We start from the raw sequence: 19373 nt of genomic DNA, 5'->3' as shown, positions 1-19373 counted from the left end.
GAACTATTGTATTACGATTACAATGCTGATATTATGATATCAAGTATATCCTGTACTTATGGATCTCCTTTAAATGCTCATTTTTGTCTATGGTTCTATTAAAAACCCATTGTACTTATCTTACCTATTGCTCCCGCAGCAACCAGCATTCTCCTCTCCCCTCTGACTTTCTTGGTTGTGGGAAGGCCCTTATCATGGCTTGCAATGCAGGACTGCTGGTACTGCATTGTATGTGATGATGTCTTGGAGCAACCGATGGACAGAGCATTGAAGAGAGGAGGATTCAGTGGACCTGTCCTACAGAGGAGAGGAAGTCTGTGGGAGCTGAAGGTAGGGTAACTAGACCTGCATTTAAAAATACCCTAGGCAGAAATGAGCATTCAACTCTTTTATGAGGGGGGTGCCCGCTTCCAACTGCAAGAGTTGTTTTGAAAATTACTTTTTGTATATTTGATGAAAACACAAGCCTACCTGTCCCTGTACTAAATCTTTCTTCTGCAGACAAAGCTTTTGTTAGTCTTACAAGGATTCATGTTTATTTCTCTGTATTGTATGTGCCTTTTTGTTTTGTAAAGTCGGTCTATTTTCTGTTCCCTCTCTAAATGCCAATCAGAAAACTATGGATTAGATGAAGGTAACGGGTCTGTGTGTACACAGTATTTGCCTGCCCAGTGTGAAGTGTTGCCTGTCCTTCATACATGTCGTCTTATTTACCATCCCTTTATTTTGGGTAGGGTCTAGCTCCGCTATTAATTTTGCCAGAGTTTGTGTTTTTTGGTAAAAGTGATATTGTAAAGCAGGATCAAATCAGATGGGGCTCTTTCAGATGGGAAAAACAGACAGCCAAGCCATGGCTTTACCAGGATTGTAACAATACAACTGGACAGGGCTGTACACATGCTGCAGTGGCAGTGCTTTGCTTCGCAGCCTAGCATCTTTAAAGCGATGGCAACCTGCTGGGCTTTTTATTTTTTTTTATTTTTGTACCCTGCAAGGTAATGTCATAATGTGCTAGTATGCTTTGCATATTATGTTAAATTTATCTTAAAACAAAGCTCTTCCAGCGCCGAGCTGTCCCGCTACAAGCGCTCTTATCCTTTACCCATCTTCCTTTTGGGTTCACGGACTCTGGCTGTGTGACTGGCTGGAGCCGCAATGACGTCACTCTGCATGCAAGTATAGTAAATATCTCCTAAACGGTGCAGGTTTTGGAGATGTTTACACTACCTATAAGGTAAGTCTTATTCTAGGCTTACCTATAGGTAAAAGTCAGAGATGGGAGTTTGTTCCCACTTTAACTCTGGTTGCCAGAGCTGCACTGCCTGTCAAACACGCCCATTGTGTTCAACAGAGAGCCACATCTGCAACCATAACCCAAATGCGATAAGCATTACCGTAAGTCTGAAAAAGGCCTTATAGTATTTATTACCCATCTTGTTCTTGCATGGATTCTCGAACTTTGCAGTAAAATGCTGATTGCCTGGATCCTCTCCCTTTTACAAATCATTGTAAAATGTGCCTGTAAAGGAAAAAAAAAAGGTTTGTTTTATACTCCCCCCCCCCCCCCCCCCCCAATCTTCTGAGCGTCCATGGCTGTGATACCATCTTCTGCATCCATGGCTGTGACAAAATCTCACAAGAAGACTCTAGTCTATTGGAAGATAGTCTTCTCATTAGATTTGGTCTGCTCTGTATTCCACATAAGAAGTGTGATGTCACCGGAAGGAGTATGATGTCATCCTCGTCCTAAATAGGCAGGAGAAAGACAGGGGTGAAGTAAATTTTAAACAGTAACTTTCTTTACAGGTAGATTTTACACTTACTAATAGTAGCTGAATTGTAAAGGGGAAGGTGGACCTTGCATTTTACCACAGGGTCTGTTTTAAAGGAGAAGTAGTGCAAAAGCTCTTTGGGCCCTACTTCTCCTGGGGATCACAGGAGTGCACTAAGTTCGGCACTTTTGTGACCCTTGTTCATCCGACAGCAGGCTAAAGCCCTCTGGCAGCTAACGTTACTCAGCCAGTCTAGACTCTGGAGAAATCCCGACTTTAATGTCTGAATCCACCCAGATGCCTGACTGGCAGCTGTCTCAGCCTATCAGTGCACCACTGAGAACATGAGGCAACTGCTCCCGACTCCTCCACAGCCCGACGCTCCAGTGAACACTGGAGGGACAGAGAAGAGAGCCAGTAACTGACGGTCACCGTCTCTGTGCTCAATGAAGACTGAGAACTGAGTGATCAGCAGTTTTTGATCGTTCAGTTCTCAGTCTTAGAGGTGGCGGAGGACAGATGCAGCATCGGACTGATGCTGCATACACCTTGGTGAGTATGACTGTTTTTCTTTCATATCCCACACTTCTCTTTTAAAGTGAAATTCTTGTGCTGTTAATAGAAAAAATAGATAAATAATGCAATATAGAACTTCAGCCAAAACATTCTTTTATTTTGGATGTAGTGAAAAAGAGAGATTATCAGGTTTTTATTGCCCTCTGTGTCCTTTTCGGGTGATTTTCCCTTACGTTCTGTTTTGAACAGGAAGTGATGGAATATCTCTTCAATAGGGAAACAGATAAAAATAAAAACTTTAATTGAGTGGTTGTCCACCCCTGACAACATGTTTGTGACATGCCTTGCTTGCCAGTGATATTGTGTGAGTGTGTATGTGTGTGTGCTGCTGTGTACCTGCAAGAGAGGACTGTAGCATCTGCCATTGTCTTGTATAGATATTAATTGCCTAATGTTCTTGTGCACTTTCTTTGCTAACTCTGTTACAAAGTTTCAATCGTTTTCCCCTGACAGCGGGAGACTACGAGATCCAGAGGGACCGGATTGAGCTTGGGCGATGTATCGGTGAGGGGCAGTTTGGAGATGTACATCAAGGGGTTTACATGAGTCCGGTGAGTGGGTATAGAGTAGACCAGTATAATATTCTGTACTGGTGGTTAAGCTCACAGTAAATCTGAAGTTTCATCTGCCTATATTTTGCCTTCATTGGTCCCTCCTCATCAACATGCTAATGAAATGGCGCACATACATCATCACTAGGACTCTATGCAATGCAGGCAGGTCATATCTGGTGGGAGGGGCCAGCAGGGTGGTGTACTAAAATCATCCCAACACCCTGCCTCAGTACTCTCAAAATCTCTCAGCCCTGTTGTAAGCTGTGGGCTGGAACTTGGGAGGAGTTATGCGGTTATCAAAATGCTTTGGGGTCAATCTGGAGGAGTGAGTATTCTTAGGCTGTAGTTACAAGTACACACTACCTTAAGGCTACATTCACATGTTAGTGTAGCGGATCGCGGGCAGAACACCGCGATTCTGCCCGCGATCTGAAAATCATTGCAAATCGCGGGACGCCTGTGCATTGCCGTTGATTTGCAATGGCACCCCAAACGCTGTGCGATGTTGCAGCGATTTCCACCTGCCGAATCGCAGTAACATCGCACAAACAAAATTGCGGGTCGCATGATGCCCCAAAGAAGCTCTTGTACCTTTTTTGGGCGTCATGCGACCTGCGATTTTGTTTGCGCGATGTTACCGCGATTCGGCAGGCGGAAATCGCGGCAGCATCGCACAGCGTTTGGGGTGCCATTGCAAATCAACGGCAACACACAGGCCCCCCACGATTTGCAATGATTTTCGGATCGCGGGCAGAGTCGCGGTGTTCTGCCCGCGATCCGCTACGCTAACATGTGAACGTAGCCTAAAGCAGTAGTGAAGTCCAAAAAAAAATAAAAAATTGGGCCCTTCAGCAGTTTAAGTCATAATGTACTAATATGCACTGCATACTAAAATTATGACCGACTTACCCTAAAACTAAGCCCTCCAGCAATGCGCTGTCACCGCAGTCCGCGCTTCAATTTTCACCCAGGTTTAGGGGAGTTTAGAGGCAAGAAAAAAAAAAAAGACAGACGCCCCTAGGAGCAGCTGTAAAAACATCCAGTGTGCATGAAGCTCTAATTGTAAAGCAATATTGTATTCATACAATTTAAAAGCTTGCTATAAGCAACTTAGAAACATTGGCAGTAGCACCTATAAAGATCTATTCATATACTGCCAATACATCCCCATATATGTGCCCTTTATTGCCCATCATTTATTCAGATATACACAACTACATATTTCCCAACATGGGTTCCTCAAAAAATCTGATGGTCTGCCGTATTACACAATGGGACATGATCACTTTCTCCGCTTTCTTTCACAGAGATTCCTCAGGAGATACAGGGAAAAGATCTACGATATTGCAACAGTATTGAAATTAATAGATATGAAAAATATCCTCAGTTTTGTAAGCGAATTCAGACACTTGCATAGACACTATGGAGTTGATTTACTAAAGACACACAGACTGTGCACTGTGCAAAGTTCAGTTGCAGTCGCACCAGAGCTTAGAAAATAAGCAGAAGCTCTGCGGACTTCCATCATCCAAGCATATGCACGCAAAAATGCGGTTTTATTTTTCTTGCATGTGATTGGGTCTCTCTGCAAAGCGAAGCTTTACCTCATTTACAAAGCTCTAGACCAGGGGTCTTCAAATTTTGGCCCTCCAGTTGTTCAGGAACTACAATTCCCATCATGCCTAGTCATGTCTGTGAATGTCAGGGTTTTACAATGCCTCATGGGATGTGTAGTTCCCCCAACAGCTGTAGGGCCGTAGTTTGAGGATCCCTGCTCTAGAGCAAAGTGGCACAGTCTAATTGCCTTTAGTAAATCAACCCCAATGTATATCAGTGAGAGCGATACCGCTGACTGAATTTTTTTGAGGAACCCATGTCTGCACAAGCTGACATAGTTCACGTGGTGTGAGATCACCCCTCACACTTTCACAGAAACATTTGGAATTATATGTATATTCTTTCTTTCTGCAGGAAAATCCCGCGATGTCCGTCGCCATCAAAACATGTAAAAACTGCACGTCGGACAGTGTACGGGAGAAGTTCCTACAAGAGGCCTGTAAGTATTCGCTGTTCGTTTTCTGCACATCGCTAGTTTGGTCACCATTCAACTGATCTATAAAACATGACAGCTATCAGGATGTCTCCCTAAGGACACGTCTCTGTGTTTTCCCATAAAACATTATATTATTTTTAGAGAAGGTCGTGGTATTTAGGCAGTGATTCTTCCTTCCTGCAGGCGTCCACAGATGTCACCTTAGAATCCTCTTTCTGTGTTTTTATGTTGATGTGATTTAATTTTACACAAGCAAAAAATTGGGGGAGCAGACCCTGAACATGTATATCTAAAGCCGGTGCAGCTATGGACCAAGCAACATGTATATTAAAAAAGAATAGCGCAACCATGCAAAAGAAATGACTATCAAATATGGAGACCATCCATAAATAAAAATGGGGATTTAGTTCCACCATATGGCCATATCGTGCTCAAGCCCACCAAGTGGTGGGCTTGAGCACGATATGGCCATATGGTGGAACTAAATCCCCATTTTTATTTATGGATGGTCTCCATATTTGATAGTCATTTCTTTTGCATGGTTGCGCTATTCTTTTTTAATATACATGTTGATTTAATTTTATGTTTAATAATAAATGTCGGGACTAGTCTGTCTACAGCAGCAGAGGTTTAATTGTTAGATATGTGGAACTAGGGTCACACATTGTGAACAGCTTCTGTGAACTGGAAAGGGGAAGAGTGAGCCTAGGACAAAATCAGGCAGTAGAGGGTAGTAGTGTAGTAGTGCCAGGGTTTGGGCCTCCTCCGTACCTTCTAGAGACATGCTGTTACAGTGGTATAACATTTTTACTCTGTGGCCCATTTATATTGCTCCAGTGTATTGTAAACACAATATTGAACCTTTCACATCCATCCCTGCCCCCCAAGGGGGGGTCTAGGTTATTTTTTTCCCACCACAGTCACTCACACTCTAGGACAGGCCTGGCTTGTAGCCTAGCTACTCATTTAGCCTGCTGGAGAATAATTGAATGAGGAGCCAGACTTATCTCTGTATACTTGAGTAGCTGAGATATTTCCTGGCATGTCCACTCAAATTTAAGCAGAGCTATCATCTGATCCTAATCAGTTCCAGTCTAAGTTTACATGTAAAAATCTGCATTTACCGTATTTATCGGCGTATAACACGCGCCGGCGTATAACACGCACCTAAATTTTAGGAGAGAAATTTCAGGAAAAAAGCTGAAATTTTAAATAAACAGCTTTGAACTCAGAACATTTTTTTAAATCAAATGCAGTCTCACCAGTGCCCACGAATGCAGCCTCCTCATCAGCGCAGTGCCCACGAATGCAGCCTCCTCATCAGCGCAGTGTCCATGATTGCAGCCTCGCCAGCGCAGTGTCCATCATTGCAGCCTCACCAGCGCAGTGTCCATCATTGCAGCCTCGCCAGCGCAGTGTCCATCATTGCAGCCTTGCCAGCACAGTGTCCATCATTGCAGCCTCGCCAGCGCAGTATCCATCATTGCAGCCTCACCAGCGCAGTGCCCATACTTGCAGCCTCGCCAGCGCTATGCCCATAGTTGCAGCCTCGCCAGCGCTATGCCCATAATTGCAGCCTCACCAGCGCAGTGCCCATACTTGCAGCCTCGCCAGCGCTATGCCCATAGTTGCAGCCTCGCCAGCGCTATGCCCATAATTGCAGCCTCGCCAGCGCTATGCCCATAATTGCAGCCTCGCCAGCGCTATGCCCATAGTTGCAGCCTCGCCAGCGCTATGCCCATAATTGCAGCCTCGCCAGCGCTATGCCCATAGTTGCAGCCTCGCCAGCGCTATGACCATAGTTGCAGCCTCGCCAGCGCTATGCCCATAGTTGCAGCCTCGCCATCACTGTGCCCATAGTTGCAGCCTCGCCAGCGCTATGCCCATAGTTGCAGCCTCGCCAGCGCTGTGCCCATAGTTGCAGCCTCGCCAGCGCTGTGCCCATAGTTGCAGCCTCGCCAGCGCTGTGCCCATAGTTGCAGCCTCGCCAGCGCTGTGCCCATAGTTGCAGCCTTGCCAGCGCTATGCCCATAGTTGCAGCCTTGCCAGTGCTATGCCCATAGTTGCAGCCTCGCCAGCGCTATGCCCGTAATTGCAGCCTCGCCAGCGCTATGCCCGTAATTGCAGCCTCGCCAGCGCCAATCTCTTTTTTGAAAGTCCAGGAAGCAGCGCCGTTAGGTAGAAGGGGGCGGGCGGGGCCGAGGAGACGGAAGGACGCACGCACGGTCATCGGAAGTCCCGGCGCCTATGATAGACGTCGGCATAGGAGGCGGGACTTCCACTGACAGTGCGTCCTTCCTTCTCCTCGGCCCCGCCCGCCCCTTCTACCTCACGGCGCTGCTTCCTGGGCTTTTTTTTTTTTTTCATATCGCCGTATAACATGCACTGCTACTTTTTCCTCCATTTTTGGGAGGAAAAAGTGCGTGTTATACGCCGATAAATACGGTATTTTTCCTAAGGAAACCGCTTCTAACTCCCAAACATTATATGTATTTTTTTTTTAAGCAGAGGCCCTAGAGAAATAAATGGTGGGTGTTGCATATTTTTATTTTTCCGCAGCTGTTTTTCAAACTCAAATTTTAGGAAAAAATACACTTTAATTTGAATGCACTGAAGCACAATATAATACCCAATTGGAAGAGATATATACTCCAATAGGTGTATATCCCTTGCGCCTATAGAGGTCCTAACTGGGGAAGAATTGGTTAAATAAATAGAGGGGTGGGTGAGGGGTGATGATAGCAGCTGTTATATGATGTGTAGTGAGTGAAAGAGTGAAAATCCCAGGATAGTGGGATTAATATAGCGCTTGCTGGTACTATTCAGGGGTGAACAATTGCTTGTTCATACCTTGGGTAGTAAAATTGGCAATCAAGTGGTAAAAATTTTATATATAAATAAAAGGTTTTGTGTAGATCACACAACTATGTGGTACTAAACCAGTGATATTCACAAATAAATCACAATAAACATCAACCTTAAATAAATACTTTGGTTAGCATAAAGTGCAGAATAGTGCCAAAAATTGTGCCAAAAAATGTCTAAATAAACAGTTCATAGGTGACTTTAGTGCATGAATCAAAATTTCAGTGCCAGGTAAGTGCAAGTGCTTAGTGCTGGTCCCGGAGGATCGAGTTCACCCAAGGGAGCGATCCGGAACCACAAGGACCAGCAGTTACCTTCCAGGCTCAGGAAGCCACAGGCTCTAAAGGTCTTTTTACCATAAGGTACTTAAGACCCACTACCTCTGGTGAGTGTATACCCCCACTATTCCAAGTCACGCCCAAGTACCAGCAGTTGGACTACTGGAGGACCCAGCACTAAGCACTTGCACTTTCCCTTACCTGGCACTGAAATTTTGATTCATGCACTAAAGTCACCTATGAACTGTTTATTTGGACATTTTTTGGCACAATTTTTGGCACTATTCTGCACTTTATACTAACCAAAGTATTTAAATGTGATGTTTGTTGTGATTTGTTTGTGAATATCACTGGTTTACTACCACATAGTTGTGTGATCTATATAAAATTTTTACCACTTGATTGCCAATTTTACTAATTTTACTACCCAAGGTATGAACAAGCAATTGTTCACCCCTGAATAGTACCAGCAAGCGCTATATTAATCCCACTATCCTGGGATTTTCACTCTTTCACATAATACCCAATTATTTGGCAACATATAAAAGATTGAGCAAAAAAGTAGAGCTAAAATAGCCCAAACAAAACCGGGAAAGGAGAAAATAAGGAAAGGGGAGAGGGGGCTGGAGAGATTTTAATGGTACTGTACTAATCACTGTAGAAATTGGAGTGAGTAAAAAAGTTTATTGAAAAAATAAAGAACATAATAAAATCGCAATAAAAATTGCACATACAAATACAGCTATTGTATAAAAATCTCTCTTCACATATGGACCAGAAAAAAACAGAAAACTGTATTTAGGCCTTGCCCGACATGTTTCATGGTCCAAATACCGCTTCTTCAGGAGCATGAGTTGGAGAAGAATTATACAATAGCTGTATTTGTATGTGCAATTTCTATTGCAATTTTATTATGTTCTTTATTTTTTTCAGTTAACTGTTTTAATCAATAGCTACAGTGATTTGTACAGTATCATTAAAATCCTTCCAGCCTCCTCTTCCCTCCCTTTCCCTTTTCCTTTCCTTATTTTCCCCTTCCCAGGTTTTCTTTGGGCTATTTTAGGCCTACTTTTTTGCTAGTTGATTGGCATGAAGGTACCAGATTAGATAGTTCTACATTATTACACAATGAAATCTTTTTTCAACATATAAAAGATGTTATGCCGAGAAAATAGATGCTTTACATGTCACGCTTTGAAATTGCATACACCCATGGAACGGCATCAAACTACGGTACCTAAAAAATCTCCATGGGCGATGCTTTAAAAGCCTTTGCGGGTCACCAGTTTAAAGTTACACAGGAGGTCTGGAGCAAAAATGATTGCTCCTGCTCTAACGTTCACAGTGATGTCTCATGTGGTGTGTGATTAGAGTTTACATATGCATGTGGGAGCTATGTGCACATTCGTGTATGAGCGTAAGCATTAATGAGGCAGGGGCACTTAAAACATTTTTTTGTTTTTGAATCCACTTTATTGCTATCACAAGGGGTGAACAACATCACTTGTGATAGCATGGGCTGTAAAATGTCCTCTTTTTGTAGAGATCTGGGACTTGTTTACATGGGACTGAAAGTGACAAATTCCTCCTTGCTTCCTATTTCTGATGTCACACAGTGGGAGTAACGACATCCGTTCCTTTCACTGTGTCCCAGGAATCGGATACCCCCAGTCACATCCTTATCGGGCTCCCCAGAAAGGACGGGAGAGCCTGGTAAAGGGGGGGGGAGAGAAGACCCCACTTGGATCACATTTACATAAGATAATCTCTGGCTCCAAAAGAGGATACCAGGATCATGGCTGAGGCTACTAAGAATAAATGGTGAAAAAACTGTGAGCAATCAGACTCTATTGCAGCAGAGACATGCAATGTCCTTTTTCTTTCAATAAGATCAACCTACCTGCCTGCTCACAGATCAGTTTTTATTCCGGCTCAGTGCCTCTGTGCCAGGATGACTACACATCTCACACTGGCCAATCTTGTTGGCCACAAACCAACACCTGGAAGAAACCGGGGAGAACATACCAGCGAGGGACCTTGCAGGCATTGGACTGTTGATGGAAAGGTAAGTATAGCGGAATTTAAATTAACACTTTTTATATAAAATAAATAACTGTCAGACTACTGCAGCCTTCAAAGTATTATACTTTGAAGGCTACAGTAGTCTGAGAGCCGGTTCACATAGGGGCGACCCGACTTGCCAGGGCGACCTGTGAAGTTGCGGTGCACAGCGCACACCGTGACCTTGGAGCGACATGCACGGACTTCATATAATTGAAGTCAATGCAGGTCGCTCCAGGTCGCCCCAAAGTAGTACAGGACCCTTTTTCGAAGTTGGAGCGACTTGTGTCTCTCCTATTAGAACGGGGCCTGTGCTAATCTATGGCAGGCGACCAGGTCGCCTGACAAGTCGCCCCAGTGTGAACCGGCTCTTATAGCTACTCGTTTTATGTAAAAAGTGTACATTTTAATGCAATCCAATTTGTTTATTTCACATGATTGCCAAAGCAATTTTGTGATCCCAATTTGTCTTTTTTCAGAAAATCGGGTTCAGATGTTTACTACATTCATGTGTTAATGGGCCAGGCGCAATTCAGTTCTGTGTATTGTCTATAATTAAATATGTACATGAAGGCGTCCATATTTTTCTTATTCGTATGCAGGCACCATGCCTTACTGCACGTCTATCACCTGATAGGTGTTAACTCCGCCTTACTCTATCCAAAATGAAAAAAATGGATTTAAATACACCTTAATTTGTCTCTTAAAAAAAAAAAAAAAAAAAGCTAATGTACTTCCAAATAGACGTTCCCCTTGACACCTTTAAAAATAAATATTGTTCTGTATTCGAAATCCACTGAATTTAAGCAAATCATTTTCAGTGAGTCTTCGGACTCATGGGATGTACATTGTAAAAAAGAGTGGTGAAACATGAAAGAAGAGGCAGAGCCTGAATAATTGAGCAAATACAGTGCCTTGAAAAAGTATTCACACATTTTGTCATGTAACAACCAAAAACATAAATGTATTTTATTGGAAATTTAAGTGATAGACCGACACAAAGTGGCACATAATTGTGAAGTGAACGGAAAATGATAAATGGCTTTCAAATGTGTGAAAAGTGTGGTGTGCATTTGTATTCACCCCCCTGAGTCAATACTTTGTAGATCCGCCTTTCACTGCAATTACAGCTGCAAGTCTTTTTGGGGTTGTCTCTACCAGCTTTGCACATCTAGAGAGGGATATTTTCGCCCATTCTTCTTTGCAAAATATCTCAAGCTCTGTCAGATTGGATGAACAGCAATTTTCAAGTTTTGCCACAGATTTATAGGAATTTGACTGAACCATTCTAACACATGATTATACTTTCATGTAAACCATTCCATTGTAGCTCTGGCTGTATGTTTCGGGTCGTTGTCCTGCTGGAAGGTGAACCTCTGGCCCAGTCTTAAGTCTTTTTTAGACTCAAACAGGGTTTCTTCTGAGATTGCCCTGTAATTGGCTCAATCCATCTTCCCATCAACTCTGACCAGCTTCCCTGTCCCTGCTGAAGAAGAGCATCCCCACAACATGGTTGCCACCACCATGTTTCACGGTGGGGCTGGTGTGTTCAGGGTGATGTGCAGTGTTAGTTTTCCACCACACATATCGCTTTGCTTATAGGCCCAAAAGTTCAATTTTGGTCTCATCTGAGCACAGCACCTTCTTCCACATGTTTGCTGTGTCCCCCCATGTGGCTTCTCGCAAACTGAATACAGAACTTCTTATGGCTTTCTTTCAACAATGGCTTTCTTCTTGCCACTCTTCCATAAAGGGCAGATTTGTGGAGTGCACCACTGATAGTTGTCCTGTGGACAGATTCTCCCACCTGAGCTGTGGATCTCTGCAGCTCCTCCAGAGTTCCCATGGACCTCTTGGCTGCTTCTCTGATTGATGAATGCTCTCCTTGCCCGGCCGGTCAGTTTAGGTGGACGGCCATGTCTTGGTAGGTTGCAGTTGTGCCATACTCTTATTCCATTTTCGGATGATGGATTGAACAGCGCTCCGTGAGATGTTCAAAGCTTGGGATATTTTTTTATAATCTAACCCTTCTCCACAACTATATACCTGACCGGTCTGGCGTGTTCCTCGGCCTTCATTAAGCTGTTTGTTCACTAAGGTTCTCTAACAAACCTCTGAGGGCTTCACAGAACAGCAGCGTTTATACTGAGATTACATTACACACAGGTGAACTCTATTTACTAAATAGGTGACTTCTGAAGGCAATTGGTTCCAATTTTCATTTCCAAATCCACTAGATTTTAGTTAGGGGTATCGATGTAAAGGCAGCTAAATACAAATGCACACCACACTTTTCACATATTTATTAGTAAAAAATTTTGAAAACCATTTATCATTTTTCTTCCACTTCCCAATTATGTGCCACTTTGTGTCGGTCTATCACATAAAATCCCAATAAAATACATTTAAATTTGTGGTTGTAACATGACAAAATTTGGAAAATTTCAAGGGGTATGCATACTTTTTTGAAACACTGTATGGCTGCCCTCATGTACATATACAATTACAATCCATACGCAAAGAAAGACAAGTTTGTTACAACATTAGCACAGATTGGGGAGAATTTTTAAATCCAGCTGGACTCTGCCACATGCATTCCTAAAAAGTCTATAAAAAGGCTTTATATATCCTTTAATGATGACACGTCTTTGTTTTTGTTTTTATTCATTTGCAGTAACGATGCGTCAGTTTGACCACCCACATATTGTAAAGTTAATCGGAGTCATAACAGAAAACCCAGTGTGGATAATAATGGAGCTGTGTACACTGGGAGAGGTAAGTACTAACTTTTACAATCTTGTTTTTCCTTATCATGAAAGTCCAACCAATTTAACCTCCTCAGCGGTATTCCCAAGTGTGGCTCGGGGTGAAATTTCAGAGCCAGGATCGCTGGATCCTGGTAGAGAGGTTACTTACCTTGTCGTCGGGATCCCGCGATGTGTCCCTGCAGCATACGGTGGCCGGATCTTCCGCCTGATGCTGTGAATCCTGGCTTCCGTCTCCTGCGATGTGACGCACGCAGTGGGGTGGAACCGGCTGCAAATTCAAATAGTAAAACGCACCAAACACACTGATACATTAGAAAATAAATTCACATTAGTTTGCCCCCCAGTGCCCTTTCCCGCAGTTTTACTGTAATATATATTAGTGCCTTGCGAAAGTTTTCGGCCCCCTTGAACTTTGCAACCTTTTGCCACATTTCAGGCTTCAAACATAAAGATATAAAACTGTACTTTTTTGTGAAGAATCAACAAGTGGGACAAAATCATTAAGGGGAACAAAATTTATTGGATATTTCAAACTTTGTTAACAAATAAAAAACTGAAAAATTGGGCGTGCAAAATTATTCAGCCCCTTTACTTTCAGTGCAGCAAACTCTCTCCAGAAGTTCAGTGAGGATCTCTGAATGATCCAATGTTGACCTAAATGACTAATGATGATAAATAGAATCCACCTGTGTGTAATCAAGTCTCCGTATAAATGCACCTGCACTGTGATAGTCTCAGAGGTCCGTTTTAAAGCGCAGAGAGCAATCATGAAGATCAAGGAACACACCAGGCAGGTACTGTTGTGGAGAAGTTTAAAGCCGGATTTGGATACAAAAAGATTTCCCAAGCTTTAAACATCCCAAGGAGCACTGTGCAAGCGATAATATTGAAATGGAAGGAGTATCAGACCACTGCAAATCTACGAAGACCTGGCCGTCCCTCTAAACTTTCAGCTCATACAAGGAGAAGACTGATCAGAGATGCAGCCAAGAGGCCCATGATCACTCTGGATGAACTGCAGAGATCTACAGCTGAGGTGGGAGACTCTGTCCATAGGACAACAATCAGTCGTATACTGCACAAATCTGGCCTTTATGGAAGAGTGGCAAGAAGAAAGCCATTTCTTAAAGATATCCATAAAAAGTGTCGTTAAAAATTTGCCACAAGCCACCTGGGAGACACCAAACATGTGGAAGAAGGTGCTCTGGTCAGATGAAACCTAAATCGAACTTTTTGGCAACAATGCAAAACGTTGTTTGGCGTAAAAGCAACACAGCTCATCACCCTGAACACACCATCCCCACTGTCAAACATGGTGGTGGCAGCATCATGGTTTGGGCCTGCTTTTCTTCAGCAGGGACAGGGAAGATGGTTAAAACTGATGGGAAGATGGATGGAGCCAAATACAGGACCATTCTGGAAGAAAACCTGATGGAGTCTGCAAAAGACCTGAGACTGGGACGGAGATTTGTCTTCCAACAAGACAATGATCCAAAACATAAAGCAAAATCTACAATGGAATGGTTCACAAATAAACATATTCAGATGTTAGAATGTTAGAATGGCCAAGTCAAAGTCCAGACCTGAATCCAATCGAGAATCTGTGGAAAGAACTGAAAACTGCTGTTCACAAACGCTCTCCATCCAACCTCACTGAGCTCGAGCTGTTTTGCAAGGAGGAATGGGCAAAAATGTCTCTCGATGTGCAAAACTGATAGAGACATACCCCAAGCGACTTACAGCTGTAATCGCAGCAAAAGGTGGCGCTACATACAAAGTATTAACTTAAGAGGGCTGAATAATTTCGCACGCTCAATTTTTCAGTTTTTTATTTGTTAAAAAAGTTTGAAATATCCAATAAATTTCGTTCCACTTCATGATTGTGTCCCACTTGTTGTTGATTCTTCACAAAAAATTACAGTTTTATATCTTTGTTTGAAGCCTGAAATGTGGCAAAAGGTCGAAAAGTTCAAAGGGGGCCGAATACTTTTGCAAGGCACTGTATGTATATATATATATATATATATATATATATATATATATATATATATAACATAATTTAACTTATGTATAGTTATTTATTAGATTATAATTTATGATTTTGTGTTTCAAACTTTATCATACCCGAGATGTTATAAAGAATAACGTACAGTAAAAAAAAATCATATGTAAATAGTTGGTTTGCTCTGCTCGTTCTTAAGAATTACATGCAAAATAATGTTACCGCTTGCAGCACCTAAAATCGGAAACAATCATACCGCCAGGGAGGTTAACTATCCATAGGCTGCCTCATGTTGATGTGGTTTTACCGTGATCATGGCTGCAGCTACAGCTATGATCCCGGTATTGTTTTTTACAGCAGGCGATTCTGCACAATGTAACTTTAACAGGTGGCAGAAGGGGGTCACCCCTCCCCCCTGCTCCTTTCCTGGGCTCTTCCATCCCATCGGTGAGCCCAATACCAATTTGACCAGTTCGATCACATACATTGAGAAGAATGGAAGGAATATATTAATAAAAAAAGAATGGAAGGAAACCGGAAGCGACAAGGATTTTGTCACTTCTGGTTTCAATTTTTTTATGTACCAACCATTATCAGCTTTGATGGCCTCGTGAATGTGGCTGCAGTGGATTTTTTTCTGCAGTGGCACATCCCCCACTGCAAGGGAGGATTTTTATCTGCCCGGAGTTTGGCTTTACAATCTGTATATCTGTGCAGGATTCCATTACAGTGCAACCTGGGAGAACCGAAAAATTTAAGATGCCATTGCTTAACCTGCTTCTAAAGATGCAGATTCCAGGAATGCCCTTCTGATCCTGGCTTCACTACCCAGCGAGCTACTGAACTGCCACTAACGTAGAGATTTGGAGTTTAGATTTTAAAGGCTGGTCACTTATAAGTTAGTTAAGCCAGGATGAGATTGACAGCCCTGAAGCTGTCTAAAAACAAAGTCCACAATTGCAGCTCCCTTGTTTCTCTCCTCATAGGTCACCGCTTCAAAGTTTTTTAATGATTCTTTGTAAGTTTTGTACTGATACTTACTTTATTTTTTTCTATTGACAGTTGCGATCGTTTCTACAAGTCCGTAAGTACAACCTGGACCTGGCGTCCCTTATCCTCTACGCTTATCAGCTCAGCACAGCGCTCGCCTACCTGGAGAGCAAAAGATTTGTACATAGGTAAGAGCATCATGACTTATAGGAATAACTTCATCAGTGAGTTCTTGCCCCTTCTAATGTATTGCCCCTTCTAATGTAACTGTGAACCTGCCAAAATTAAAGGGTAACTCCATTTTTGTGGGGAAAAACGAGCACAAATAAAAAATATAGTGTATACAATTGTAACACAAGTCATATTGTAATTTAATGTTATTCAAAATTACCTTTTTCTTTTCAAACTGCAGCTCTGTAATTTTCTGTAAAAAGGCAAAATGGCTACCTGGAGGCGTTCTGTACACAGATGGTGTACTAAACGCTCCCCAAAAAAAAGTCATTTCCTGCTTGTGTGATTGGCTCACTAATTTTCCCAGAAATCTGCACTAAGATGCAAGTCTGATTTTTGCCACCCCCTGCAGCAAAAATGTCATTTTTGGTGAGATACTCCCAAAGGGAAATCACGGATGCAGACCTTGCCACTTTTCTCATTAGCTTCCTGCAGGTGCAGCAGCTGATTGATAATTGTAAGACCACTCCCATACAGATTCACTTAGCACATGGACACAGACAGACAGATGTTTTTTCAGAATAATAAGTCAGAATCTTCAAAAAAGTTTGTTAAAACCCCTGCAATGTACATAGATCAACCAGAAGGGAATTTTTTTTTTTTTTTTCAACAAAAGTGGAGTTACACTTTAAAGTGTAAATGCACTTTAAAGCGGTATCATACTCCCAAAAAAAAAAAAACCCTGCAAGACAAAGGCATAATGAGCTAGTATGCATCGCACACTAGCTCATTATGAAATACTTACCTTAAAACGAAGCCCCGACACGGACCCCCGGACACCGCTGTGGTAGTGAACATGATCCCTCTGCATCTCTTCCGGGTTCGGTGGCTCCGGTGCTGTGAGTGTCTGGAGCCGCGATGACGTCACCCCGCGCAAGCGCGCAGGGTTTTAACTTTCCGGCAAGGAACTCTGAAGGTCCACCGGACTTCAGAGCGCATGCGCCGCTAGAGTCAGCGGCTGCATGCAGTGCAAATATCTCCTAAACCGTCCAGGTTTAGGAGATATTAATTGTACCTACAGGTAAGCCTTATTATAGGCCTTATTATAGGCTTACCTGTAGGTAAAAGTCACAAAAATCACTATACTACCACTTTAAGTCTAACACAGGACAAATGATGAAATACAATTAGTAAATTGTAGAGTAACAAACATGTAAAGTATGAATGCCACAAAAAATACTTGCTGAAGACATTCAATATTCTTTCTTCAATGTTTTTATTTTCTTAATACATGGCCGTATTAGTAATTGAATCCTCTTATTTGAAGTTTAAATGTCCTTCTCAGTTTATTGGCAGTTATGGGCTTTCATCTTCTTTGTGGTTTGTGTGTCACCTTGTGTTTTCTCTTCCCAGAGAATACTGTACTTGCAGAATCCAAAAAGACAAATTTAGGTCACACAGCGACCTCTACTGACTAAATAGAAACAAATTTTATAAAATGAGCTTCTAAAGCGGATCTCCATAGAAATTGGCTAAATGCACAGATAAAATACATATAGGGGTTTTTTACCTGCCAATGGATTTGTATTTCTGACCATCAGGTTCTGAGATGTATAACTCTGGTAGACAGCGGTGCTTTGCAGTTCCCAACACTTTCTCTGTAGTAGATGGCAGATTGGTGTCCTTACTGTCCAGCCTGCAGACTGGACAGTGTAAAAAAGAGCATTAAGTGGGGTACACACTAGTAGAAAATCTGCCCAAAATTCCCGTCGTCCGAAAATTCCCGTCCGAGGTAAAATCGTACGATTTTCGCCTAGTGTGTACACAACTTTCAGCAGCCGATGCCGACATTTTCAACGAAAAACAACGGAGGGACAAACACCAAAATTTTTATCGTCCGTCCCCAGACGACCAATTTTCGTTTAATGTGTATGCAGTACGTCCGTGAAAAATCCGATAGGAAAGATCACGCATAATCTGAAGTTGCTGACAACCCGGAAGTCTGGGTACAAATGTCCCAAAAAAAAAAAATATCAAATGAGAAATTTTGTGAACATTTATGCACTGTCAACTAAAAACGGTTATGAACGCTGAGCAAGAGAGAGAAAAATCGGAGGTTATTTCGTCCGATTTCCGTCAAGTGTGTACGGGCCTTTAGACTGATGAGGTTAGCCCTCTTCTCACTCTGCTTGCTCCTCCTATAACCATGTTTTCTGTCAGCACATTTGCATGCTGCACACCTAATGGGCTCCCAGTGCTTTCACTCCTAGACTGGATGCCTCTTTTCACAGGATTGCAAGAGGCTGATACTCATTGAAATTTAGTTGCTTACACTAGATACTTTGATAACCAAACTTTTCATTTATTCTGGCCATTGAAATAAATTTTTGCTCAAGTGCTAGCTGTTGGGCATGGTTTTTCAGCCCAAACTCTGCTGCTCCTGAGCACACTGGCAGTGGGTTTTTCTTTTCCGGCCTCTAAAAGCTCCTGCTACTAAATGTTGCTAAAAGCCTATGTGTGCATGGACCCATAGGCTAACATGCAGGGGCATTTAGAGGCAGCAAATAAAAAATGCCTGACAGAGGAGGAGGAGGCCCTAGGAGCAGCTGTAAAAACATCCAGTGTGCATGAGGCCAATATAATGTTTTTTACAGATACGGGCACTGCTGGCATTAAAGTGGTTGTAAAGGTACAAGATTTTATACCTGCATGCATTCTTTGCATGAAGGTAAAAAAACCTTCTGTGTGCAACAGCCCTCCCTAATATTTACCTGAGCCTCCTTTCAATCCAGCAATGTCCACAAGAGGCTTGCCTCTCTGGGGACTCACACTCCTGGTTGGCTTTTCGCAGCAGCGGGAGCCATTGGCTCCCACTGCTGTCAATCACAGCCAGTGAACCAATCAGGAGAAGGAGGGGGCAGGGCTGAGTCGCTGCTTGCTGTTGGGGACCTAAGAAGAGGAGTAATAGGGCTGCTCTATGCAAAACCACTACACAGAGCAGGTTATTATATAACATGTTTGTTTTTTTTTTGTTTTTTTTTAAACGGATTTAATGTTGCTTTACATATAAAAGATAATTTCAAGTACAGGTAAGGGTTTGATGGTCTAAACGCATCTCAAATCCAGTGTGATTCACAAGCCTCATAAGGAATCCAAAAACTTTACCTACCCTCCCTGAGGAAAATATACTCCTTCATTTCTGTCTCACACACTCCCCCCCCCCCCTCCCAGACACTTCAGCTCCCAGTGGGAGGGTTTCAGCAACAGAGGCAGTGCTGTCAGT

At 42.7% G+C, this 19373-nt stretch overlaps 1 protein-coding gene across 7 annotated transcripts in view; it reads left to right on the top strand.

Annotated features, from left to right (window-relative positions):
• Nucleotides 1-19373, top strand: part of PTK2 (protein tyrosine kinase 2) — a gene marked incomplete at its 3' end in the record, with an annotated part of 628214 nt that overhangs the window by 433016 nt on the left and 175825 nt on the right. For 4 of the 7 annotated variants that reach the window (XM_082257401.1, XM_082257399.1, XM_082257396.1 and 1 more), the window contains 5 exons: nt 614-634; nt 2802-2899; nt 4874-4958; nt 12834-12934; nt 15992-16107. In XM_082257401.1, coding sequence (XP_082113527.1) covers nt 614-634; nt 2802-2899; nt 4874-4958; nt 12834-12934; nt 15992-16107 — 421 coding nt within the window. The remainder of the gene's footprint in view (nt 1-613; nt 635-2801; nt 2900-4873; nt 4959-12833; nt 12935-15991; nt 16108-19373) is intronic. The other 3 variants (XM_082257400.1, XM_082257398.1, XM_082257397.1) reach the window with 1 other exon arrangement.

The sequence above is a fragment of the Pelophylax lessonae genome, assembly GCF_965119305.1.
Source record: "Pelophylax lessonae genome assembly, chromosome: 5".
Classification (NCBI taxonomy): Eukaryota; Metazoa; Chordata; class Amphibia; order Anura; family Ranidae; genus Pelophylax; species Pelophylax lessonae.
This window is presented reverse-complemented; position numbering and strand designations above follow the sequence as displayed.